The sequence below is a fragment of the Heterocephalus glaber genome, unplaced genomic scaffold (genome assembly GCF_053883595.1).
Source record: "Heterocephalus glaber isolate CG9 unplaced genomic scaffold, H.glaber_assembly_v1.0 deba00001698, whole genome shotgun sequence".
Classification (NCBI taxonomy): domain Eukaryota; kingdom Metazoa; phylum Chordata; class Mammalia; order Rodentia; family Bathyergidae; genus Heterocephalus; species Heterocephalus glaber.
In genome coordinates, this window is record NW_028258419.1 from 2,013,957 (window position 1) to 2,041,678 (window position 27,722).

At 41.5% G+C, this 27,722-nt stretch overlaps 2 protein-coding genes across 10 annotated transcripts; one reads left to right on the plus strand and one right to left on the minus strand.

Annotated features, from left to right (window-relative positions):
• Nucleotides 1-29: 29 nt before the first annotated feature.
• Abraxas1 (abraxas 1, BRCA1 A complex subunit) lies at nt 30-13,173 on the plus strand. Of its 6 annotated transcripts, none has more exons than XM_087199336.1 (10): nt 62-146; nt 958-1,105; nt 1,848-1,938; nt 3,479-3,515; nt 6,225-6,291; nt 7,817-8,010; nt 8,909-9,028; nt 9,376-9,460; nt 11,092-11,206; nt 12,514-13,173. In XM_087199336.1, exons 3-10 carry the CDS (start codon nt 1,908-1,910, stop codon nt 12,945-12,947), a joined length of 1,083 nt encoding a protein of 360 aa, XP_087055462.1. In that variant the 5' UTR covers nt 62-146; nt 958-1,105; nt 1,848-1,907; the 3' UTR covers nt 12,948-13,173. The 6 variants fall into 6 exon arrangements, with proteins under 6 accessions (XP_004872393.1, XP_087055461.1, XP_021105968.2 ...); XM_021250308.2 differs by lacking the exon at nt 62-146 and adding an exon at nt 318-332; XM_004872336.4 differs by lacking the exon at nt 958-1,105 and having other exon boundaries at nt 30-146.
• Mrps18c (mitochondrial ribosomal protein S18C) lies at nt 4,714-27,718 on the minus strand. 4 transcript variants are annotated; one of them, XM_087199338.1, is made up of 7 exons: nt 27,308-27,718; nt 27,128-27,182; nt 26,282-26,337; nt 23,119-23,202; nt 21,913-21,970; nt 21,051-21,110; nt 4,714-20,969 (listed from the first exon to the last, which is right to left on the minus strand). In XM_087199338.1, exons 1-7 carry the CDS (start codon nt 27,533-27,535, stop codon nt 20,893-20,895), a joined length of 618 nt encoding a protein of 205 aa, XP_087055464.1. In that variant the 5' UTR covers nt 27,536-27,718; the 3' UTR covers nt 4,714-20,892. The 4 variants fall into 4 exon arrangements, with proteins under 4 accessions (XP_087055464.1, XP_004872390.1, XP_012923801.1 ...); XM_004872333.3 differs by lacking the exon at nt 27,128-27,182 and having other exon boundaries at nt 27,436-27,642; XM_087199339.1 differs by lacking the exons at nt 4,714-20,969; nt 21,051-21,110; nt 21,913-21,970 and adding an exon at nt 21,977-22,685.
• Between the last annotated feature and the right edge of the window lie 4 nt (nt 27,719-27,722).

The following is a 27,722-nucleotide window of genomic DNA, read 5'->3' on the forward strand; positions in this document are numbered from 1 at the left end:
CCCCTCTCCCACGGCCCCGCCCCGTCGCAGGCCCCGCCCTCCTGCGCTGCCCTCGCGCCATGGCGGGCGAGCGCACGGCGGCTGCGCTGTCGGGCTTCGTGCTGGGCGCGCTCTCCTTCCAGGACCTCAACACCGATGCTGACACGGTGAGCGGGCGCCGCCTCTCCGGCCCGCCCCGGGCCGCGCGCCGCCGTCCTGGCGTGGTCGCCGCTCTTCCTGGCCTCGTGGACGGCCTGGGAGGCGGCGGCGGCGGCGCCGGCGCCTCCTCCCGCGTCTCTGGCTCCCTCAGTCGGCCGCGCAGGCCACCGTGCGCGAGGCGACGTGGAGACCGGGTACGGGCGCCTGCCGGGCCCCCTGCGTGTGCAGGCCTGAGGGGTTGAGAAGCTGAGTAGCTGCCTGCTGGCACCGCTTCCAAGTTTGCTAAACTTGTCAGGCCTCAGCTAGTTTCTTCCGACACTTTCTGGTGTGCGCGTTTATACTTTTGTGTAGGTTCCGAGCCGCGGGGTGAGGCTAAGGGACGCGGTGTTTTTAAAACACAGTGCTTGCTTTCTACAGCTTAGGGAACTGAGAAAGGCGCTGTGAAATGTGAGGCTGAGGTTGGCAGCGCTGCCCTGCGTGCGCGCTTGGTAACCTGCAGAGGGGACCCGGGACGACTCAGCTGCTCTCCTTGCCTCACTGACACGGGGAGGAGCCCAGGCCGAGCCATGCCCAGTGAGTCCTATAAAATAGAACGCCGGGCGTGGTGGTGCACACTGTAATCCCAGCACTCGGGAAGCTGAGGCAGGAGGGTCGCTGCGAGTTCGAGGCCAGCCTGGGCTACATAGCGAGACCCTGTCTCAAAAAACCAATACTACGTATATATATAAAATATCTTGTGTTCCCCCAAGTTGCTTTTTAACAAACCCCAAGAGGTTGTAATCAGTACTATTTCAAATGACCTTACAAATTAACGTCTAGCAAACAGAAGGCAAATTAAACTGTGGAACTGTGGAGCTGCGGAGCTGTGGAGCGCGTCTCGGGACACCTCGGTATAGACGTGAAGAGATGGCGACTCCCTGGCTTAGCACCCCGTGCCCTGGTGTCCGCAGCCCGAAGGAGCAGGAAGGTGTGCAGGCATGCAGGTTCTCCTGAGGACTCTCGGGAATGATCCTGTGCTTTGCCCTGGGGGAGGAGGGTAGATTACTGTATTAACTAACTTTCAAGAGGGTAAAATGTCACTGTCGAGCACACTGGGTCTCCAGACGCACTTGGAAGAGAACTGGGTTCTCCGAAGTACAGCGAAATCACCGCTGCTCTGGCCAGATGCTCAAGTTCAGGAGTTGGGCTCACAACACAACCCGTTCTAGACAGCAGGCCCCGGAACCGAATTCCAAATCTTTACTCTCTAACGGTTTGCAATTTCCCATTTTTCACAATTCTAAATCTGGTAACCGGTCTTGTGTCCGAGCTTTGAGGCCCGCCCGACGCCGGCCCCGGAGGTGGCAGCAGCCTCCTGGCTCCTGGTGGAGAGGAGCCCTGGGTGCCCGATTTCCAGCTCTCAGCCTCTGTGCTCGGCGTGCTGAGGCACGGCGCTGCTCACAGATAGCAACCGGCCCTTAGAGCCAGCGCCTTTCTTGTCCCCTCCAAGGCCTCCACCTCCGCCCACGTTGATCTCTCTCCCCTTCTTAAGCTGCAGTGCTGTTTGTAATCCGCGCCGCTGATTTCCTGGCTGTCTTGTGTGCCTTCCCGCGGTAGTGCAGCCTGCGTGTGCCGTGAGGAACTCGGAAGGCGAGATACTCGGGCCAAGAGCTGGGCAGGGGCCATCCCGTCAGCGTGTTCCAAACGTGGCCTCTCATCTGTGTCCACAGGAAGGGTTTCTCTTCGGGGAAGTGAAAGGCGAAGCGAAAAACAGCATTACCGACTCCCAGATGGACGATGTGGAAGTCGTTTATACAATTGGTAAATCATCCATTTTTGTGTCTATCCGATAAACGCTGAGTCATCGAAATTACTGTTTTAAAATTGTTAAAAATATGCTAGTTTTGGCCAGGTGTGGTGTGCAGACCTGTAATTCCAGCTGTAGCAGGAGGATCACCATGAGTTCAAGGCCAGCCTGAACTACATGAGACTCTCAAAAAAACAAAAACTGGACTGGGGATGTAGCTATGCAATGTCTGGCAAGAGTAAAGTCGTCCTGAGTTCTATTCCTGGTACCAGAAAAAAATAAAAACAAAAAGAACAGTTGCTAATTTTGAAAAGCAAAATTTAAAAGAATATATTGTATTCATTTTTTGTTTTTTGGTTTTTTTTTTGGTACTGGGGATCGAACTCAGGTCCTTGCACTTGCAAGGCAGGCGGCAGAACCACTGAGCTAAATCCCCAGCCCTATTGTATTTGTTTTTAGTTAAAATTATGGCCACCAGTTGTATGAAACAATACAAGATATAGGAAGTAAATTAAGACTGCAGCAAGGAGATGCAGAGAAAACAGCTGGTGGCAGCTGTTCTTGTGGGAAAAAGATAAGGGAGATTGAAAATATATTTTTCCGATCACATAACATACAGTTTTATCTAAGCATCTGTGTGTTTTGTTGTGTTTTTTGAGACAGGGTCTTACTATATAGTTCAAGCTGGCCTCGAGCTTATGTCGATCCTCCTGCCTCAGCCTCCTGAGTTCTGGGATCACAGGTGTGCGCCACCACGCCTGGTTAAGCAAATATTTTTTGAGCAGCTATATTGTGCTAGGCACAATGCTAAGCTTTACTTGGTCCAATTATTTGTAAATGCTAGGTTACTTTAACATGGATGGCAAATGGGTTGAGGTCCAAGATGGGCAGATTATGGGCTTGCTTTGGTTCATGAGATTTTCATCATTTTTACACTTTCCTGTGTCTATACATTAGAGTGTATTTTACCTGTTAGCAAGTACAGGACGTTTGGTGTTTTTGCAGACAGGGACTGATTTAAGGGTAACATACATTTGTTAGAAGAAAAATGTCTAAAGAGAATCCTCCTCCTCTTGCTCCTCAGCTGCAGTGTTGCCACTAATCAGATAAAATCTGCCCTTTTAAGATGTTGGGTTTTTGTTTTGTTTTCTTTGATTGGCAGCTAACACTGAGAAAAGCTTTACGTGTAACAACTGCTTGTAATAACAAGAGATTCCCTTTAACAGATACTGGTAATTTTTGTCAGTTGGATAAATTTAGAGTGCAACATTTTTAGTACTCAATACAAATATAGTAGTTTGAACTTCCCTTTTGTGAGGCGGATATTAAACTGTTTAGAGGCAGTGAGCCTTGTGGCTCTAAGTGAGACTAAGTGTGAAGGAGGTCTCCTACTGCAGGCGTGGGAGACCATGCGAAGAAGGCGTTTGTCTTGTGGGATTGTTGTGCAGAGTAAATGAGATAACCCGAGGTGAAGTACTTTGTGGTATGAAAGAATACTCAGTAGGTTATTCAGATGATTACACAATATCATAACTAAAAATTCTTCTTTTCCAGACATTCAGAAGTATATTCCCTGCTACCGGCTTTTTAGGTGAGTAGTATTAGTGAAAGCAAGTCAGTAGCCAGTGTGATCTCTGTAAGTGAAAGAATTTTTGAAACTGCCAGAGCATCTTAGTGACTAATTGCACATGGAAAGTAGTTTTTAAATCCCTGACAAACACTGCATCACGGCATCTGCAGTGACAGGACTTTAGCTGGTGCCACTGACATCAAAGACCGCACCTCTTCGCCGTCACTCCCTGCATCCTGTGAGCTGGGTGACGTTCTCAGATGTCAACAGCAGCCCCTCTTCCTTCCCTTTGATTCCTTATTTCAGCAACTGTTGCTTCACTTACATTTTTTAGTGTTATCCTGTTAACCAGCTGTATTCTTTGCCCCGTTTCCTGTTGCTTTTCTAGTGTGCAGGCTTCTGTTCTTAGTCCTCCACAGTGGCAGAACTGTCAGCTCCTATGGGCTGCGTTTTTTGGGGGGTTTTTTTTGATACTGGGGATTGAACTCGGGACCTTGTGCTTTCGAGGCAGGTGGCAGAACCTCAGCCCCTGGGCTGCATTTTTTTAACTGAGGCATAAACCACTCAGAAAATCATTCCAGTCATGCTGTCTATGCACACACCTCAAAGATCCAGGCAGATACATGGTTAAGGTAGGAGGTGGGTGCTGGGGGCGTGGCAGAAGGGCTTAGTGGTCCTAAAGTTCCACCAATCCGTTTTTTGTTTTGTTTTGTTTTTCTCACTACCCACTACTACCGGGGGTAGAACTTAGGGGGTGGAACTCGGGACCTTGCGCTTGTGAGGCACGCATGGTGCCACTGAGGTACATCCCTGACCAACCAAGCCTTTGTTTTTAGCATAAACTTTCTTTTTTTTCTTTTTTTTGGTAACAGGAATCAAACTTGGGACCCCACGATTGCAAGGCAGGCACTGGAACTACTGAGCTAAATCCCCAGCCCCCTAGCATAAACTTTCATACAGTCTTATGCTTTAATATAGTTAGCAAACCCTGTATTAAACAGTGAACTGTTTTCATGTGGCCTTGGATCTAAAAATGTACTTTTTCAGGGTAGTTAACAAAAATGCTTCAGGGTAGAGGAAGCATGTGTAATAGAAACCACACATGGCTTGCAAAGCTCAAAATATGCAGTCTGGCCATTACAGGAAAAGTTTGCTAACCCTGCAGCAATTACACCGCTTCTCACACCTCTCCACTGGAATACCCTCCTTTGTTTACTACAGGAATCCAGGGCGGTACCTGGGAGACAGCCCACTGAAGTTTAGAACTAAATCACTTAAAAAGTGACTTGCCAGGCGTGGTGGCGCAAGCCTCTAATTCCAGCACTTGGGAGGCTGAGGCAGGAGGATCCCTGTGAGTTGAAGGCCAGCTTGTGCTCCGTAGTGAGTTCAAGACCAGCTTGAAATATAGAGTGAGACCCTGTCTCAAAAATCAAATCAGAACAAAAAATAAATGAACTTACATGAACTCTGCACAGTGTATCTATTTCTGTATAAAAGTCCCACGCCCTCCTTGTCCCTGAAGCTTGACATAAAATCAGTGCTCTACAGATGTGCAGTCCCCTGAGGCTCCCGCACCCTGGTGTACAGCTCATGCCCCAGCGCATGCTAGGGAGACACAGCAGTAAGCTCTGTGTATGTAATCTTCACGTTGAAACCATGAGCAGTTACAATGGAGGGATCTGTTTGATCAACTTGGAATCTTTACATGGAGTCACTTTGTTTTGTCTGTTTTCCATTAAAAATGTTTTAGTGTAAGTCCCAGTAAAAACACTTTACTTTAGAAAGTAAAAACACTGCCTAATAGGATGCTATTCAGTTTTATGTAACTTTTCAGTATACACTTGAAATACCAATAAAACCTGTTATGATGAATTTTTTTTTTTTTTGGTACCAGAGATTGAACTTGGGTTCTTGTGCTTGTGCAGCAGGCGGCGAAACCACTGAGCTAAATCCCAGGCTATGATGAATGTTATTTATAAAGGGTTTTGACTAACATTTCACCATAACAAATATTTTTTATCTCAGTGCTAAAAGTAAAAGAAATACTTTTGGAATCTCTGCTATAGGAGGGAAAGATAGAAGTATGTGCCTTGGTTTAGAATCTTTTCTTCTGAATCTCTGTATATATTAGACACTTCAGCTATGGAAGAAAGACCACTGAAAAGTATTCCTTTCTCCTGCCCGCCCACAACATCCACCGACTCCTCAGGCACAGAGCTTTGGGAATTAAAGCTGAATAACTGTCCTTTAGTTAATGTGCTTTGGTTATTACTCACTTGTTCATGTTTCAATACTGTAAAGAATGGTAATAAAGGGGCTGGGGATTTAGCTCAGTGGTTCCACCGCCTGCCTCGATAAGTGCAAGGACCTGAGTTCAATCCCCGGTACCAAAAACAAAAACAAGAATGGTAATAAGTAAACTGAATTAATTGTGAATTGGCTTATGAGATTATTTTTTAGTACTTGTGTTTAGTGGACAGTTTAATATTTCGTTTTAGGCTAAAAATATACAATGCACAAACTTAGCTCTTGAGGTTTCTCCACTTTTTGTTACAGACCTCCTTTTTCTCCCATTTTGTCTGTTAATTTGTGAACTTTTTCTACTCTTTAGGACTTTATCTGACAGGCAGGTAGGTATGGATTTGGGTTAGACAGTGGGTCAGGAGTAACTAAAAAATGCTATTAAGCTTCAGATTTCTAGCTTATTTGAAATGTCTTTGACTTTTACAGCTTTTATAACTCTTCAGGTGAGGTGAATAAGCATGCACTGAAGAAAATACTTTCAAGGGTGGAAAAGGTATCTCCTGTTTGTTTTATATCCATTATTTTCAACTCCTAAAAACAGTACTTCAACAGAACTTTTAAGCAGTATTTGTCTTTACACTATGCCTACTGTAAAGCAGGAAAGAGGCTTGTTCTCAGCAATCCAGTGAGTGTGCTCTGAAAACAAAACCAGTCATCAGAAGTAGTGATCTCCCTTGATTCCTGTGATGACACTAATCTTGTTCTTTTCCGAATTCTCACACCCTTCACCAGCTGGATTTATCTAGGACTTAGTCCTTTATTTATTTTTTTGGTACAGGAGATGGAACTCAGGACCTTGTGCTTACAAGGCAGGCACAGTGCCACTGAGCTAAATCCCTGGCCCTAGTCCATTTTTTTGAGATGGTGTCTCCAGGATCTCCAGTGTCACCCAGACTGGGCTTGAGCTTCTGGGTTCAGGTGACCCCTGAAGCTAGGACTGCAGGGGTGCACGCCCCAGCCTGGCCTTGCAGCTAGGGTTTTTATACAGTTCTTCACAGGGAAAGTTTCCTGTATAGCACTTAATTACAGTTCTCCACAGCATAGCTGATGCTCAGTTAAAAGTCAGTAATCAAGATGGGTTTTTTAATCTAAAAATAGTTTTTTCAGATACCATTTTTTCCCTAAAACTTATGTATCTAATCTGAAAATTAGATTTAGTAAAAGAAGTTTTATTTTTTCCAAACTTGTTGAAAATGGTTGGAGTTTTTCCAGTCATATTTGGCTACTTTAAAAAGTACCTGTAAAGATGCCTTAATTTTTGTCAGAACGATTTTTTATTTCTTCAGCTTAAAGTTCCACAGCTCATGTGCAATAAAAAATTTAATTGCTGAATCCTGTGAATTCAGATGCTTCTGAATCAAAGTCATTATTTTTCTTTGTAATAACTAAGTTTTTATTAAATGAGATTTTCCCGGTTAAAAATGGCTTAGTAATACTAACAACACATTGATTTTATTCAACACTGAAGCCAGCTTTCTGGGTGGGTGATGATCATTCCCATTAAATTTCAGGTAAAAGCTATAGGGATCAGCTTAACTCATTTAACAAAGCAAAAATACATGCAGGAAATTAACTTGTTTCCAGGGAATAATTGCAGTGGTAGTTTTTCTTTTTCTTTTTCTTTTTTTTCTTTTGGTACCAGGGATCGAACTCGGGACCTTGTGCTTGTGAGGCAGGCGCCGGAACCACTGAGCTAAATCCCAGGCCCAGCACTGGTGTTTTTTCATGTAAATTTTCACTAAAAATGAAGATAGCAAGGTAGCAAATGCTGTAAGAAACTAGAGTAAGCTTTCTCCCTGCAATCTGTATGAGTCAAAATTGTAGCTTTCCTACTAAATAGAAGGCAACCTAAGTGTAAGTCAGTTTGCATACTTTGTAAAGCTTATTACTAAGTGTAGTCATTGCTGATAGATGTCCCAAATCTTGCTATTAAGAAAGCCAGCTAATTAATAAAGTAATTATGAGCTATAGATCCGTGAGCACTGAGATACTTATCTTTTTTTATTTCTGTATTTCAGAATGTGGTAGGTTGGTACAAGTTCCGTCGTCACACAGATCAGATCATGACGTTTAGAGAGAGGCTGCTTCACAGAAACTTACAGAAGCACCTTTCAAACCAGGAACTTGTGTTTCTCTTGTTAACATCAAGCATAGTGACCGAAAGCTGTTCCACTCATCAGCTGGAACATGCCTTATACCAACCTCAGAAAGGGTAAGTTCCCAGCCACTAGTGTATCCAGTACTTTCATAGTACTTTTTGCAGCTTATCAAGGGTTTTTATAGTGTTGCATTAGATTGTCCCAGTAATTCTCTGAGGTAGGTCTTACCATCTGTTAATTATAAATAAAGCATGAAGCCAGACAAGGAAACTTGAAGCCCAGCGTGGAGTGGACTTGTATCCGGGTCTTGTGATACGCTTTTATTTACTGCCTGTTTTCGGTACTGGAGTTCATTGAACCCAAGGCCTTCACGCTGAGCTATATCCTCAGCACTTTATTTTTTTAAGAGTCACTAAGTTGCCCAGGCTGGCCGCATACTCATGGTCATCCTGCCTCAGCCTCCCAAGTAGCTGGGATTACACGTGTGCAACAATTCGACTGGTCAAATGAAGATTAGTACTTGTGATGGTGCTCATGAAGCTTCGGATTTTGGGTTTCAAATTTTTGGACTAGGGATGCTCAACTGTTTTGCTGTTTTTTATTTTTGTGGGGAGTGATGCTGGGGATCAAACTCAAGGCTGCCTGCATGCTAGGGCACCCCGCTCTCAAATGGGAGTCTCACTGTGTGCCCATGCTGGCCTTAAACATGAAGTTGTCCTGCCTCAGCCTCCCAGGTAGCTGTACTGTTTTAATTGTACATATACTTGATCAGTTAATTAATGTATTTTTTCACATAATTTTCACTTGATCTTAGCCAAAAGGCCGAGAAGCAATTTTCACATAATTTTCTACCATGCACATTTCACAATTTTAAAAAGCAAGTTGCTTCATGTAATTAAATTTTACCTTGTTAGTAAGGGTTTTTTTTTTAATCTTGGGGGGATCTATTCTGTTAGATGCTGTTCTTTCTCTTTATTTAAAAAGTTATGCTTACACATTTGACTTCATCAGACTTTTTCATAGGATCCCTTTAGTAGTGACCAACCTGGGCATGTCTGAGCCACTGGGTTATAAAACTACATCAGGTTCCTGTACATCCACGGGCTTTAGCAGAGCAGTAAAAATACACAGGTAAGATTCCTCAGCTGCTTTTTCCACTACATTTACTTCTGTTTTTTGCAATTAATACTCTTATTACACAAACAGAAGAAAATGAAAATGATTAAATGAATACATTACTCAGGCAAACTACTGTTTTTCCTACCTCCATTACATTCTTTTTTTGGTTTTTTTTATTTTGTTTTTTTGAGACAGATCTCACTATGCAGTTCAGGCTGGCCTTGAACGCATGGCAGTCTTCCTGCCTCAGCCTCCTGAGTGCTGGGATTACAGGCATGCCCACCATGCCTGGCTCCATTACATTCTTCCAGCACCCATCCAAGTTCTGGACATTTAGCTGAGGAAATTGTATTTTACAGCTCTGAATTTTTTAAAGAAGATGGATCTTTAAAGGAGGTACATAAGATAAATGAAATGTACGCTTCTCTACAAGAAGAATTAAAGGTAAGTTTACACCAAGCATTTGAAGACCACTTGTAGAGTTCTTATCCAGTTGATCATGATAAGGTTTTTTAGGGATAACCTGATGTTTATCAGATTTATATTGTACTCCTTTAACTCCTCTGGTGGCACCCAACAAAGGTTTAATCTGCGCACAGATCTTGCTGTAGCCATTCCCTTTTCAGATGTCACCTTCCAGGATTCAGGCTGAAGAGCAGCTCTTATCTGGGACATGTTCTTTTTTTAACTTTTTGAGTCAGGGTCTTGCTATGTAGTTCAGGCTGGCCTTGGACTTGCAGTGATCCTCGTGCCTCAGCCTTCCGAGTGTGGGATTACAGACCTGTGCCACCACACCTGGCTTTGGGACATGTTCTTGTGGCAAAAGGAAAAGGCAAGAAAGCTGGTGGGAGTCTACAATAGCTCTTTGAACTCAGACCCACCATGCTGTGTGAACTTGGGCTTCGCTGGCCGGGGGACATAGCACCCAGCAATAGGCAGACACAGAATCGTTTGCCAAGGTGCAGAGGGAGACAGACACAGCTGCCACAGTATCACAGCCTGTATCCCCATGTCACCTCAGGTTGTCAGAAGTCACATCAAGATGGGATGCTGGGCCTGTGAAGGCAGAGAGGGAGCAAGGCAAGAAGGCTGCCAACCCATAAGGCAAGCCTGCCCAAAAGCAAGAAGTGGGTGGGAGGACAGTGTGGAGGAGCCTCAGGTTGAGAATGCTCAGCTGGCCACCAGTGGTCCTCTGGTGATCTGTAGGCCTGGCCTTTCCCTGATGCCACCAGTGCCAGTCACTGGCTGGAGCAGCCCTAGAAGTGTGGCCCATAAAGGGTGTCATCCTCTCTGCTCCCTCAGTGAAGCCCAGGAGTGGGTGTCCAGGCCACCATCCTCGTCAGCAGAGCACCTAGACAGGAGGTAATGTGAGCCACACACTAACAGGATGTGTGGGTTCTAATGGGAATGATTAAATAGAGTACAGGAATTGTAGAACAGAGAAGCACCAAGTTTCACCTTTTCAACATGACTGTCTTCACTTTGCCATAGGCTCCAGTTTTCCTCTAATGGATACGTATTTTGATGCATTTCACAGTTCTGGCACTATAAATGTCATGAGTTTATTTTTAAAGTTGATGTATCATTAAACATTTTTCATGTTGCTCTAGTTTTTTTTTTCTTTCGGTAATGGGTATCAAACTCAGGACCTTGTGCTTGTGAGGCAGGTGCAGTGCCACTGAGTAAACCTCCAGCCCCTTATTGCCAAGTTTCTTAATGTTAAATATGTGCAATAACATTGCATCTTGGTCTTTTTCGTTTAAAAATGAGTTAAGTAGGGCCAGGGATTTAGCTTAGTGGTGCCTCACCTGCCTGGCAAATGCAAGGTCCTGAGTTTGATCCCTGGTACCAAAAAACAACTTGAGTGTTTTATTTTTATCAAGGAGTTAACTGGCATGGTAAGCTGTGTATAACAAGTTAAAATATATGAAAAGCATGGAATACAGTACACTAAAATGTAAGGCAAATAGAATTTCATAGTACATATCACTGAGAATTTTTACCATTTGGGAATCTAGAGTTTTAGTACAAAATTTGAGGTTTTATCTGTGCCATTAAATTATTTTATTTTGTAGGATGTATGCAATAAAGTGGAAGGAAGTGAACGAGAAGTAGAGAAGCTAATAAAGGATGTAAACAGGTTAAAACAAGAAATTAAAAAAAGGCAGCAAGTACAGATTCAAGCAGCACGTAAGTAAAAAGTTCACTCTTATTTTCCATGTTTTCTTTGCTGATTTAAATTATGAAGAGCCAGGTGTGGTTGTGCATACCTGTAATCCCAGCGCTCGGGAGGTACAGTCAGGAGGACTGCTTCAAGTTCAAGGCCAGCCTGGGCTAGCGAATTCCAGACCAGCCAGAACTACATGGTGAAACCCTGTCTCAAACACACACAAAAATTATAGCAGAGCCAGCTACACTAACCAATATGTTTGTCCACTTTGGCATTAAAAGAAGTCATTGTAGGGGCGTGGGATTTAGCTGAGTGGTGCCACCACCTGCCTTGCAAGTGCAAGGTCCTGAGTTCAATCCCGGGTACCATAAAATAGAAGTCATTGTAGACAGGTGTGGTGGTACATGCCTATAATCCGAGCACTAGAGATGCTGAGACAGGAGGATTGGTGTGAGTTGAGGCCAGCCTGGGCTAAGTAGTGAGTTCAAGCTATTCTGAACTACAGAACAAGACCCTGTTTCTAAGAAAAAAATTATTAATTATTAATATTCTTAGGTTGAACTGAACAAAGAACATGGTACTATAGTAGATACGTTATATATTTTTTTTACTAACACATGTAACTTTCTCAGAACATTATAGCATATAAGGTGGGCATGGTGTACCTGGATGTAATTTTAGGATTCTGGTTAGGCTGAGGCAGGAGGATCCTGAGTTCGAGCCCAGCCAGGCAAATTCAGTGACTTAGCAAGATCCTTTCTCAAAAACAAAGATAAAAATGGGCTGGATATGTAGCTCAGTGTGAAGGCCCTGGATTCACTCCCAAAAAGGAGGGAGAGGGAAAGGAAAGGAAAGAAATTGTGGCATATAAATCGGAATTTGGGATTTATACATGTCATTCTTTGGACTTTTTTTGTTGTTGTTGTTTGGTACCAGGGATCGAACTCGGGTCCTTGCGCTTGCAAGGCAAGCGAGACTTTTTTTTTTTGGTACGAGGGATCAAACTCTGGACCTTGGACTTGGTGAGGCAGGTGCCGGAACTAGAGCTAAATCCCCAGCCCTGGACTTTTTTCTTTTTAATAAATTTTATTTTATCCCTTTTCCCCCTTAAGCCCCCTCCCCATGTACAAAAGCTTTGTTATCTTTTTTCCTTCTATCTTCATTTTTTTCTTGTCCCTTCCTTCCTTTCTCCCTCCCTCATCCCTTGTTCCTCTTCCCACTTGAACACTTTACTTTGGATAATTGTTGAAATCTTTTTAACTTATTAATAAACAGCTAACTATAAAAGCCTTCGGAACAAAGATACTGAACTGTGACTTTTCTTTAGGAGAGAAGAATGTCCAAAAAGACCCTCAAGAGAACATTTTTCTTTGTCAAGCTTTACAGACCTTTTTTCCAGATTGTGAATTTCTTCATTCTTGTGTTATCTCTTTGAAAACCAGACAGATTTGTGAAAGCAGATGTAATGTCATGCACAATCTCGAGGTGGCTGACAAGCTGACCTTGATGGTAGAATACACTCACTCCCCAGAAGCCAGTCCGGCTAGGACGCCACAGGTGACTAAGCGCAAAGCTATAGGCCCAGATGATGGATGGCAGGTGAAGCAGATGCGGCTGTCAGAGCCAGGAAACAAAGTACCTGAGACAGGTACCGAGAGCAGTAACCAAGAAAAAGCCTCTGCAACAAGCAGCCCAGAAACAGATGACGAGCTGGAAAGAATGCAGGGATCCGGTGAATATCCAGGATCTCCCACATTTTAATCCTTGTAACTCAAAATGCAAGTTTTGATTTTGCGTAAGGGTTAAAGCCAGATGTTTCTATTGTTTTTACTGTGTGTAGCTGCTCACTGTGATCCACAGAAAAGTTCACTCATTTTGACTTTATTCAGCTGTTCATGGTAATGCCTGGATGGGGTATTTTGTTTTTACTGTATCCATGTTTACAATAATACATAAATAAGTTGTACTGCACTTACTTTAGAAAGTACTTTTAAAATACTGATGCTTTTTTTTAAAAAAATTTTTTTTTCCAGTGCTATGTATTAAACCCAAGGCTTCCTTCATTCTAGGAGAATGCACTACCATTGAGCTGCATACCCAGCCCAGGACGCTTCTATTTGAAAATCAAAACCTTCCAGTTTTCTTTCTAAATTATCAAAGGAAAGACATTCCTTTAAACTTGTTCAACATACTCAGCAATTCACAACATGGAAGAAATATAAAGTTTATATGAAAATTTATTTTACCTAAGTCATTATAATTTCTACTCCTTATTAAGTGATGATAAAAAGGTTATTAAGCCGGGCCTGGTGACATGTACTTACTGTCCCAGCTACTGAGAAGGCTGAGGCAGAAAGGACCACTTGAGATCAGGAGTTGAATGCCAACCTAGGCAATGCAGTAAGACCTGGTCTAAAAAAAAAAGTATATTATGGCTGGGCTTGCTAGATACCATGCAACATTTGGGACATTCTTACATTTAAAAATTATCTGAAATTCAAATTAAATTGGGTGTCCTGGATTCCATTTGCTAGGTACAGCAATTCTAATTACAGCACAGCTATCAAACAGCACAAACATCTCTCCCTATAGTCCTCTACATAAAATTGAGTGTCCAAAATTTTGGACACAGTAAAAACCTGGTAATCCAATATGTTTGGGATAGGCAGTTGGTCAAGTAACTGAAGTTGGATTCACAAATTATGTGTAGACGTGCATACACACATGTATATGTATACAGACAGACACAGAAGGGAAACCCCATCACAAGCTCTTGTTTTATTTATTTTGACTTTTGAGAGTGTCTTGCTACGAAGTGCAGGCTAGCCTTGAACTCATGAGCCTTTTATTTAAGCTGGCTGGATGTGGTGGCACACACCGGTAACCCCAGCACTTGGGCTGAGGGAAGAGGATTGGCATGTTTGGGCTACATGCAGAGTTCAAGGCCAGCCTGAACTACACAGTAAGACCTATATCCAAAAAAAAAATGTATGTTTATTTACCAACTATTTGGTTTAGGTCAGTGATAGAGTTCCCCCACCAAGAAAATGGCCTCTCACATAGGAAATGAGTCATGTTGGGGAATCGAAACTAACTCCCAACAGGAAAACGAAACTTACCCTACCCTGCCTCCTTCCCACCAGAAAGTTTTCCCGCCTGTAAGTTCAAACCTGCCAATCATTTCCAGCCTTGTCACTAGCACCAACCTATCACCCACTTACACACGATGCTCTCCCAAACCCTTATAAACCTCACCCCCACTCGATTCCCTCTCTCGTTCACTCTCGTCATTGTTGGAGGCAGCTGGGCAGCTTTCGCCCAATAAAGCCTTGCCTCAGGTGCTCCTGTTTCGGCTCATTTTCTTTCAGCCAGGAACGTTTCTGTGTAAAGTTCACTGACTAGAATTCCTATATAAATCACTTATTAACCATGACAACACTCAGTTTTTCTTTCTTTAAAGTGAACAATTTTCAGAAACTTGTAAAGCCACCCAAGCACAAAATACAACTAAGTTTCCCATTTCACACCACCTTTCCACTCCTGCATTTACCTGTCCTATCTACGGCTAGTTTTTCAACTACATTCTATAGCTATTTTTATCCAGTCCAAAGCATTTAGTTTGCACAGCAGTAACTTTATGCCCATATTTTCAATAAAACTGGCACAGGTCTGGGAATAAAGCAGCTTACTGTTGGCACTATGCAACTCAGCAGGTATGAGAGTCATGACTATAAGAATGATTTCAGGGTGGACATCACCCTAATCTGTGAACTGCTTTAAGCAGATGTGGCTGAGTGAGCTTTTACCAGATCTGCACAGTACTGAGCGGTAGGAAGAGGAAGGTCACTTGAGCCCAGGAGTTGGAGGGCAGCCTCAGCAACACAGTAAGACCCTGTCTCAAAAGAGAAGAACAGAGGGGGATGGGGCTCTTGCTGTCATGTGCAGATACACGTCTTTTCTACACACCAGAGTTTACACATCACACAAAGCCCTTGCCATGTTTCACACCCTGGAAGACTGTTGAGTACACACCCTGCACATCTGTTAGTTTCTAGAGAAATTACTTGATAGAGATTATGTTTAGCAGAAAACTTTAATTATGTGATGTTTTTGTGAACTATCTGGAATGGTCTGTGCAAACTGCGGGGGTTGTGTTTCAGTGGTGATGGAACTGTAATGCTACACACAGCAAGAGAACTGGCATTATCAGTCTGAATCCTACTTGTATCACTATGAGAAAATGATTGCTAGCAGAGTATGTATGCACCATCCTTTTATATAAAAAGGAAAATCCTCCCAGCTTAAGGATAACTCATCCACATGGAGAACAAAGTGGTGGAGTAAAGACCAGCAGCAAACTACAGCCACTCCAGGACCTGGAATCAAGACATGGTAAACAACAACTTGGTGAAAAGAAAAAAAATCTCCAGGAATCGGAAGGAAGCTGACAGGAAGACTAGAAAATACACAGAAGCTAGAGATACGGAGCACAACTAGAGAGAAGAAATTCAGTCCAATGCCTGCTTTGAGGTTTAATCAGGAGCCACTATACAAAGGGGTTAAGTGCTTAAGGCTGAAGCATAGAAGGGCTACAGAACTGCCTACTGTACTGTAGGGTTTCTGGTGTCACTGTCCCAGTGACTGGGTGGGAGATAGCCATAAGAGACAACACAGGAGGTGTGGGCTAGACACAGACCCTTGAGAAGTTTAAGCTCAGGCCAGCAAGGACATGGGGTGAGGAGATCCTCCAGGGTGAGACCCAGACATAGCATATGTGGCTTTCAGAGGGGCCTGGGTATGAAAGCATTGGCATTACATCCAGTGATCTGCTTTCACCCCAGCCCCACTGCCTACATCCAGCACAGAACTCAGCGGCCTGTTCACTTTCTCCATCTAGTCACATGAACAAGGGGGTGTTCTGAAGGGGTGGCTCACAAATCTATAGGCCATAAAGCTGGGCAGAGAAAGCTGGGACATGGGGTGCACAAAGGGACACGGAAAGTGGGAGTTGCTGAACTGACTACATCCATAGGGTGGACACCATTGACGACCATGGCCAGTGGGAAAAACAGGGAAGGATTCAGCATGCCCAACTTCGTAAAACAGACACTACTGGACATAAAAGATCAGATAAATATCAATACAATTATAGTAGGGGAACTCAATACCCCACTGTCACAAATAGATCAACTAGACAAATCTACAAAGAAATAGCAAGAGTTCAACCAAACTCTTAAACAAATGAAGACATCATGAATATCTAAAGAGTATCCCAGCCAACAAAATACACATTCTTCTCAGCAGCACATGGAACTTTCTTCAAAATTTACCACACAGGGGACCATAAAGCATGCTGAAATATACTCAAATATAGTCAAACCTTGGATTGTAACTTGGTCTGCAAGTGTTCTGCAAGATAAGCAAAGATTTCTAAGAAATTTTAACTTGATAAACAAGGGATGTCTTGCAATATGAGTAGTATGTCACACCGAATATCACATGATCACAACTGGTTCTTCTGTCATGCTGTTTGATATAAAAGTGTTTTGGATTATGTGCAGAATGCATTATTCTTGCAAACCAACATTTTACTGTAAATGTAAAAGAATCAAAATTATCCCATGCATTCACCAGATTAGAGTGCAATGACACTGGAAATCAACAGAAAAACAAGAAAAAGCCAAAGCTAGTACAAAGAAAATAATAAAAATCAGAGCAGAAACGAATGAAATTGAGACTAAAAATACAAAGAATCAATGAATTGAAGAGCTGGTTCACTGAAAGAATAAAATAGGGCTGGAGATGTAGCTCAGTATACCATGCCTGCCTGGCAAGCACCAGGTCCTGAGTTCAATCCTTGGTACCGCCAAAAAATTAAAAATAAATAAAATAGCCAATCTTAACAAAAAAAGACTTAAATCAATGCAATTAGAAATTAAAAAGGTGAAATCACAACAGACACCACTCAAAGATTCACTGCTGAATTCTGTAAGTACTTCAGGAAAGCTCTAATGCCAATACTCTTCAAACTAATGAAACTGAAAGGGAAGGAGTACTCTCAAAGCCATTCCTGGAAGCTAACATTACTCTGATTCCAAAACCAGAGAAAGACCAAATGAAAAAAGAGAACTATAGACCAATCTTTTTAATGAATATAGAAGCAAAAATCCTCCACAAGATATCGGTAAACAGAATGAAGCATATCAAAAAAATCGTATCTCATGACCAAGTAGGCTTCATCCCAAGGATGCAAGGATGGTTCAACATATGCAAATAAAATTTAATTCATCACATAAAAAGAAACAAGGACAAAAATCACATGATCATCTCAACAGATACAGAAAAAGCCTTTGATAAAATCCAATACCATTCATAATAAAAATTCTGAAGAACAGGTACAGAAGGACCTTATGTCAATCAGATCAAAACCACTTATGACTAACCTACTGCCAACATCATTTTAAATGGGAGAAAACTTAAAGCTTTCCCTTCAATATTAGGAATAAGACAAGGTTGTCCACTATCACCACTCCTGTTCAATATACTACTCAAAACATTAGCCAGAACAATCAGGCATGAAAAAAATAAAAGGGCTATACATGGGAAAGGAAGAAGTCAAATTATCATTATTTGCAGGTGACATGATCCTCTACAAAGACCCAAACAATTCCAACAAAAGACTCCTAGAATCAACCAAATTCAGTAATGTATCAGGATACAAAAAATCAATAGCATTCCTGCCGGGGATTTAGCTCAGTGGTTTCGCCGCCTGCTGCACAAGCGCAAGGACCCTAGTTCGATCCCCAGTACCAAAAATAAAAAAAAAATAGCATTTCTGTACACCAATACTGAACTCATTGAGAAAGAAATTATGAAAAGGTCATTCACAATAGTGTCAAGAACAATTATATGCCTAGGAATTAACCTAAAAAAGGAAGTAAAAAATCTCTACAATGAAAACTACAGTACTTGGAAAAAGGAGATCAAAGAGGATACCAGAAAATGGAAAGATATCCCCTATTCCTGGATGAACTGAACCAATAGTTCAAATGGCCATGCTTTCAAAACTGATAAACAGATTTAACACAATCTCATTCAAAATACCAACATCATTCCTCAGAGAACCAGGGAAAACAATACTAAAATTCATATGGAACCAGAAAAGACCCAGAATAGCAAAAGCAATCCTGGGCAACAAAAACAAAATGGGAGGTATCACAATCTTGGATTTTTTTTTCTGGTACCGGGGATTGATCTAGGACTTTGTGCTTGCCATGCAGGCAGTGCCACTGAGCTACATCCCCAGCCCACCATCTCAGATTTGAAGTTATATTACAAAGCTACAGTGATAAAAACAGTATGCTACTGGCATAAAAATAAGACATATGTATCAATGAAAGACTAAAGGATGCAGAAACAACCCCAGGCACATTCAGTGTTCTAATCCTGAATTTTGACATAGGGGCCAAAAACATAAGCTGGAAAAAAAGAGAGCCTTTTTAACAAATAGTGCTGGGAAATTGGCTATCGACATGTAGCAAGATCCATATCTCTCACCTTATACTCAACTAAAATAAAAAAGGATCAGAGATCTAAATGTTAAAACAGAAACAAAGCCAGGTGTGGTGGTGTATACCAGTAATTCTAGTATTTGGGAGGCCAAGTTCAAGGCCAGCCACTGGTCTCAAAAACAAAACAAGAATAGGGAATAAAATGCATAGTTATTTTTAAAAAACAAAACAAAACAAAGTCTTCTGGAAGACAAAATAGAAAAAACTCTTGAAGACACAGGCGTAGGCAAGGACTTTCTGAACAGAATCCTCACGCACAAATAGTACCACAAATCGACAAATAAGACCATTTCAAATTAAAAAGTTTTTGCACAGCAAAGGACACAACCAACAGAATGAAGAGACAACCTATATAATGGGAAAAAAACTTCTGCCAGCTACTCCTTGGACAGAAGACTAGTATCTAGAATATATAAAGAACTCAAAAACATTATACTTGCCAAAGTAAGAGACCCAACCAAAAAATGGGCAACTGAAATAGACACCTCCCAAGAAGAAATACAAATGGCCAATAAATACATGGAAAAATGTTCAACATATCTGGCCATTAGAAAAATGCAAATTAAAACAACACTGAAATTCCATCTTACTCCAGAAAGAATGTCCCTCATTAATAAATAAAAAATTCTGGGAGACTGCGGGGAAAAATAACCCTTCTACATTGCTGGTGGGAATGTAAACTACTACAGTCACTATGGAAATCAGTATGGAGATTGTGCAAAAAACTAAAACAAGAGCCAAGTGCCGGGGGATCTCAGTTGTTCTGCCGCCTGCCTTGCAAGCGCAAGGTCCTCAGTTCAATCCTGGGTACCAAAAAAAAAAGAGCCAAGTGTGGTGGCCTATTATCCTAGCACTTGGAAGCCTGGGGCAGGAGAATTTCAAGTTCAAGCCCAGACTGAGTTACACAGTGAGTTCAAGGCTAGCCTGAACTACACAGGGAGACTATGTTTCAAAAAACAAACACACACTAAAAGAAATCCATTTGACACAGCTATTTTCTCCGAGGTATCTGCCTGAAAGAGTAAAGACATCATATTACAGCGATACATGCATACCCATGTTTATAGCGGCACAACTCTCAAGAGCTAAATCTTGGAAGTAGCCTATATGTCCATCAACAGATGAATGGATAAAAACAATATGGTATTTATACACAATGGAGTACTACTCTGCCACAAAGGCTAAACTTGATTCATTTGTAGGAAAATACATGTACCTCGAGACCATAATATTAAAATAAATCAGATACACAAGCTTAAGTATTACATGGTTTGAGAAACCCAAAATACAAGTAAATTAAAGAGCAGTATAAGAGAAAGAAAACAGGAAACAGGGAGACAGATCTTTTAGAAAAGGGAAAGTTACTAAGAGATTGATGGAGGGGAGGAAAGGGGATGAAAAAAGAATTAAGATGTGCATGGGGCCAGGGATTTAGCTCAGCAGCACCCCACCTGCCTGGCAAGCACAAGGTCTGGAGTTCGATCCCTGGTACCAGAGGGAACAAAAAAAGATGTGCATGTATGTGTAACAACTGCCCACAATGAATGTGATCATTATGTATTGCAAACATGGAATAATAAAAATTTTAAAAATTTTTGAAAGGAGTAACTCATCCAGGAATAAATTATTTAGCCTCCTGTGACAGCCTCACTGTCCATCCCAGTGTGCATCTCTGCTAAGAAAAGACCAGGTAAACATGTGCCAGTCAGCAGCCCCAACTCTACAATCAGTCACAAGGGATAAAGCACAAGCACTGCATTTTCCTGCACCCATTTCCCTAAAATCATTCCATTTTTAAGACAGAATCTAGGTCTAACACAGAATTCTTATGCAGGAACACAGAATTCTTATGCAGGTCATCCCTCCTATATTTCCTATTCCAGTACCAGTGGAACATCACAGGAATGAACTATGTGGACAAGATGTAGGACAATCACAAAGGACTACTTTTATTCAAGGCATATACAATGTAATGAGTATTAGCATTGCAAATATACACTATGTTCAGTGAGCATTCACTGGTGTGGGGGAAAACTTGAGCCTTGAAACACTTCTACCTACAGGTTAGTATGAGTCAATAATGGCATACAACCACTTACTATAAAGTTATTTTATTGCTAATAACTTTATGAAATTTATTCCCGATATTTGATGTTACAAACTTTAGGATCTTTGAGATATGCAGGATCCTTGTATGTAACTGGCATAAACCCTGTAAAGAGATAAAAGTTTTTCATAACAGATAATAAGCAAATATCGACTAGTCCAATTCAGTGATTCAAGGTAAGCTTACCCATTATTTGAGCTCTCTTAATTGCTTTTGAAACTTCTTTTTGTTTCTTTCCACAAAGACCTGTAAAATTTTTGAAAATGCTTTCTTCATAAAAAATGCCAATATTTAAAATTTGTAACAATTTTCTAAGTCAAAGGTTGATAAGTTCTTCTCTGTAAAGGATAGGAGTCATAAATATTTTGGTTTTTATGGGCAATACAGGCTCCATCAGAACTACTCAAATCTGCTATTTCACCTCAAAACCATGTGGCACTATGTAAACAAATCTATAAAAACAAGTGCCACGTTGGATCTGGACTACCTATGGGCCCTAGTTTGGCAACACCAAATTGTAGACATCCAGGAATGAGTATGGAATACTTATCATCAACATTTTTTTTTTTTTTTTTTGGTACCGGGGATCGAACTCAGGACCTTGCACTTTCGAGGCAGGTGGCGGAACCACTGAGCTAAATCCCTGGGCCGAGTATGGAATACTTAACAACATCAAGAGCACAATTTTCTTAAGCCCAAATTTTCTTCATGTTGTCAGCCTGTATTTAACTCTACGAGGAAGGAAACATACAAATTATAATCCTTTCGGTCTAAGAAGCTTCCCCCGGAGGTACTTGGCTCTAGTCTTCATAGCACCTGATACGTAACATCTAATAGTGATTTATAGCACAATTTGAAACATTTTTTTTTTTTTTTTGGTCCTGGGGATCAAACTCGGGACCCTGCGCTTGTGAGGCAGGCGCCGGAACCACTGAGCTAAATCCCCGGCCCTATAGCACAATTTGAACATTTGCCATTTTTCTTAAATGATAGAAATAGATCAATGCAGTTCTTATCTACATTTAAATAGCCATTATTTTTAAAATACCTGTTATATGCCTCCCATGAATGCATCCAGTATATGGAGAAATAAACTGGGACAAAAGCTGTTTTTGAGATTTGGAGGAAAAAAATTTATTAACACGTTATTGTCCTGAATGTACAAATTAAAAAAAAAAACCTTACACATGACCTTCATGTAAACATTTAAATCAGTTTTAGACAAATTTAATGAGATAAGATATCCTTAACAAGTCATCTTTTTAAGTAGCTAATCACAAAAGTTATCATCTACCTACTGTATCAAAAGTCTATAACAGATTAATCAGCATAATCATTGAGTACTAAAGCTGCTTTCTTGACTTTTCCAGATATTTTCTAAAATACTGCTGCTTACAACAAGGTACAAAAACATTTCACTTACCATGACAGGCTATCACATAATTGTGAGGTAAATTATCAGAGTATACAGGAGTCTTCAAGACGTACCCATATAAGTACTAGGACATTTACTACAATTTGTTTCATTAATTAAATGCTTTTGCACTTTCCAGGTGCCAGGCACTGTTCTTGGCACTCTGTACAGGCTTCCTACTAAGTTGCATTTTTTGTAACTTCTAGGTTTTTCTCCCTCAACGCAACTATCACTTTATACTCTTCTCAGTATACGCTGTACCAGAACCATTCACTTCATCTAAATTTGCCACTTTAATTTGCTGACAGCCAGATGAGAGAGAGGATATTTGAAGAAGTAACAGGGATGGTAAGATACAAGGCCAGCTTCCCTGGAGGAGCTATTTCCACAGTGCCCATGCGCATCACCTGAGAATCACAGGCAAGGGGAACCACTGTAAAGACCTCTAGGGTAAAGACCTCTAGGGCGAACAAAAGGGAGAAATACTGAGCTGAGATAGCCAAGGGCTTCTAATGGAATAAGGAAACCTTATATACAGAATTATAACCAGATTCGAGCAGGAAGTTGCAAAATCTTACCTATACATGAAGCTTGTTATAAAGCTGACATTATTCTATTTATTTTTTTTGCTTTTTTGAGACAGTGTCATAAGACATGTGAACTCATTATGTAGCCCAGGCTGGCCTCAAACTCTGGTGATCCTTCTGCCTCAGCTTCCTAAGTGCTGGGATTACAGGCCTGTGCCATCACATTCAGCTACGGTATTTTCTTTAAGCAAGACTAACAAAGGAGCAAAATTCTAAAAACCAAGCACCAGAGGGAAGTAGAACCAGTTCTCACCTGCACATTCTTATAATCTACTCGTTTCCCACACAAGATACACTTCTTAAGGGGTTCCTTATAAGGATTTTCCATTGGAACAGGCTAGGATAAAGAAAAAAACGTCTGATTATAGTGTTAATTTTCAATAATTTTTTTTTTTAAAGGTACATATTTATTTATTTATTTTTTGGTACTGGGGATCGAACTCGGGAACCTGCACTTGCGAGGCAGGCACCGGAACCACTGACCTAAATCCCTAGCCCTAATTATAGTTCTTGTTTTGTTTGTTTTTTGGTACCGGGGATTGAACCCGGGTCCTTGAGCTTGCAAGGCAGGCGACAGAACCACTGAGCTAAATCCCTGGCCCTTAATTTTCAATTTTTAAAAATTATTATTATTAGGGTTATTCCATTAAAATTCACCCCAAAGCACATAGTACCTTCCTTACCATGTACATATTTTATACAAGCACTTTGTTTTATGTCAGTTTGGTTAACAAGGAAGTATTAATCTCTGAAGAAGGTTTTTTTTTTTTTTTGGTACCAGGGATCAAACTTGGGACCTTGTGCTTGCGAAGCTGGCACTGGAACCACTGAGCTAAATCCCCAGCCCTGAAGGTTTAATGGGAAAAAAAATTCAAGTTTGATCCATGCTTTTCTGTTCAAATGCCTTGCTCATCTAAGATTGTAGATAACTACAAATTTTTAAATTCATTGATAGTTAACATAGCTGGGCATGGTGGCACGTGTCTGTAATCCCAGCACAGGGGAGGCTGAGGCAGTAGAATAGCCATGAGTTCAGGGCCAACCTGAGCTATATAGTATGTTCGGGGCCAGCCTGAACTGTAGCCTGTCCTGCCCTGTCTCACAGAAAAAAAAAAGTTCATTTAATCTTAAATTAAGAAAAACTTACGGTGTAATAAACAATATACAGCATTTCTAGGTTAGTATAATCACTTAATACTGTAGTTTATCCATCCCCATTTTATTCATTTATTTTTGGCACTGGGGATCAAACTCAGGGCCTTGAGCTTGTGAGGCAGGTGGTGGAACCACTGAGTTAAATCCCCAGCCCTATTTTTTGGTTTTTTGAGATAAGGTCTCACTGTGTAGGTCAAGCTGGTCTTGAACTCACTATGTAGCCCAGGATGGCCTCAAACTTGCAGTGATCCTCCTGCTTCAGCCTTCCAAGTGCTGGGATTATAGGAGTCCACCACTACACCTGGCAGCCTCAGACTACACTTTAAACTTGTATTTTTTTTTTTTTAATTTTGTAGTATTGGAGATTGAATCGAGAGCCTTCATACTGATGTACATCCCCGGCCTTTTAAAAAAATGTTTTATCATGGGACAGAGTCTCATTAAATTGCCCAGCCTGGGCTAAAACTTTTGCTCTTCGTGCCTCAGCCTCCCACAGTGCAGGGAATACAAGTATGTATCGCCACACCTAGCTGGTGTACATGGTGCTATCAACCTTTTTGGTTTTTTTCAGCTTCCCTACTGCTTCCTATTGTCATAATGCTGCCCTACTCTGGTCACAATGGGTGTCTTCAGTAAGAGACTGTTTCTTGTTTGTTCTGTGGTACTGGGAATTGAACCCAGGGCTCCAGCATGCTGGACAAGCATTGTACCACTGAGCCACTCCTCCCCTAGCCCTAGAAGTTTCCAATTTAGAAATGGTTTTAAAAACCACTATCCTCTGTAACTGTATACAAAATCTCAAATGACTATGTCTCTGTCTTTTTCTGTGGAAAGGATCCATAGCTTTCATTAAAAGTCTCAGTGGAATTGCCAGGTGTGGTGGCACACCTGTAATCCCAGCATTCAGGAGGCTGAGGCAGGAGGATCCCTTTGAGTTTGAGGTTGGCTTTGGCTACATATAGTTCAAGGCCAGCCTGAACTGCATAGCGAGACCTTGTCTCAAACAAAATAAAACAACAAGTCTTAGTGGGATTTATGATTTGAAAAAAAAGTAGCCCACAGTTATAGCATATACCTAGATGTCCCCCCAAAGTCTCCATAGGTGGTACTTTTGGGAGTGGCTGAATCATGGGCATGTGATACTGGATTTGGGTGTGATAATAGGATTAGTCCACTGATTGGTTTAGCATGGTTCTGAATGTGGCTAAAGGGAAAACCTACCCTGGGTGTGGGTGATATCAACCAACAGGCTTCTAGCCTGGATGGACTAAAAGGGAAAGAAGAGAGCTGCTGCTTGATGCTTCTTGCTTGCCATGCCAGGGACTGTTTTTCCTCTGAGATGCCCCTCTTCTATGCTGCCTTTCCTTGGAGCCAGCCAGCCCACTATGGACCACAACTTCTACAAACTGTAAGCTGAAATAAACCTTTCCTCTTTAAACTCATGTTGGGTATTTTCTCCCAGCAATGAAAAAGATAACTAAAACACCATTCTTTATTCTTTCTAAAGTCTGGTGTGTGAATTAGATGATCAAGGTGAAAATACAGAACTAGACAAGTTCTTCTGTCTTTTTCAATTCCTCAAATTTTCTTAATCCGAATTATATTCAACTAATACATATTCACTGACTATATTCCTACTTGACACCAAGCCAAGTCCTTTGTATGGTATGATTAGTGTCAAATTTTGCATGTAATAAGAAAACCTATGCTGCCCAAGTCCATGCCAGTACTTTAACCCTATCAAAATATACCTCCAGGTTAAATATCCTGGTGTAGAATTAATTTTAACCTCTCATTTATTAAGATAGCCCACCAACAGTGATGACTGAGACAAAGATAGGACAATGCCTTTGTTCAATTATGTACAATTATTCTATGCGCTCAAACTACCTTTTGAAATTACCAAATCACAAGTATCTAGGAAGAAAAATAATATGGTATTACAGAAGCCATGCTTCTTGCTAGGAGTCTAGGAATTCCTTTACTTAAAATTTAAGTTATTATATTCAGTAAGTGACAAATTCCACACTCAGAGTAATGATTTTGTTCTGTCTTATAGCTGAAGACCAGGTAGCTGAAATAAAAGATTTTGGTTATATTTACAAATGCCTTTTAAGAAAAAAAATTATTCAGGGGGCTGGGAATTTAGCTCAGTGGTTCTGCCACCTGCCTTGCAAGTTCAAGGTCCCGAGTTCAGTACCTGGTACCAAAAAAAAAAAAAAAAGAAAAGAAAAGAAAGAAAAAGAAAAAATAATTCTTACCAGGTTCTCGTTGCTGGTTACTTGTTTATACTGTGAACAACCTCTTCTCCATTGCACTGCAATTAAACAGAGCATGTTAGTTGAATAGCTACCAAAGGTTTTTGTTTTTATGAAGACAAGATGAATCAAGAGACACAATATAAAATAACAGCCTTATATTCTAATGTTTTTGTTTTTGTTGATTTTTGGTACCGGGATCGAACTCAGGACCTTGCGCTTGCCAGGCAGGCAGCAGAACCACTGAGCTAAATTCCCGGCCCAGCCTTATATTCTTCACACTCACAATAACTGGTTGTGCTCACTTTGGCAGCACATACACACTCACAATAACTAGTTAACAAGCTTTAGATTTGGAACACAGTAAGACTAGCTAATTCCCAGGGGCATATATTTTCCCACCCATAAAACTTCTCATCTGCTCTCCTCCTGACATTCACTTTCCTTTCATTCCATAGTTAAGAGACAGCTGGTTTGGTTTTGTCACTAGAGATTGAAACAACGCCTCAGGTAGACTAGAAGCCACACTGAGCTATATCCCCACCCTTTTTATTTTTTATTTTGAGATGGTCTCTCTAAACTGCCCAGTCTGGTCTTGAACTCAAGTTAATAATTTGGGACTACAGGCACATGCCACCACACCCACCGAGACAGATTTTAATGCAAACAGGCACTGAAGAAGCAACAGACAGTCACTGTTTTACCAAAGGGAAAATGAATAACATACTCTCTGTAGAGAGCAGTTATTGATGGAGAAGCACAGAGATGATAAAACTGCAGGAATTACAGAGATGAGGGTCTGTGTCACAATTTCGCTCTGATCAGGGACCTTAGAAATATGTAACTTACTGCTGAGTGACTCTGGAAATGTCCCTGTCTTGCCAAGTTTACGAAATCCCTGCGTCTTTAAAAAAAAAAAAAAAAAATCCATCCGCCTCTTTCCTTCAATGTTTAAATTTGAAAACAGCTGGTCATATCACATCCGCTTCAGTTCCAGAATACTAGTTATCGGTTATTACAGATTCCTACCTTCTTGGAGAAATTTAATCGCCTAGAAATTGGCAGTCGCAAAAAGTGACAAATTAGGCATCGTTTTGCTAAAAGTGACCGATCACTAGGGCCAAGGCAATAGCTGCAGGGCCCCGAGGACACTTTACCCGTGTGAGCTCCGGAATCTGTGAGGCAGATAGCAGCCGTTGCCCAGTACGTCAACTTCTTCCTCCCTAGACCTCTGCAAACAGCGACCACAGCAGCCATGGTTTCTAGTCATTCCTCGTCCCTTCCTTTCTCCAAATCTTCCCGGTGAGTCCCTTCCGGTACGCTCCCCCGCGCTCCCTTGTACTCCACTCAAAAGTTCCGTGGGCAAACGCTGGAGACGCGCGGAAGAGTAAGCGTGCTCAGCACCTTTTGGTCCCGCTCTTCCCGTGCCGGATTTCCCGTCACA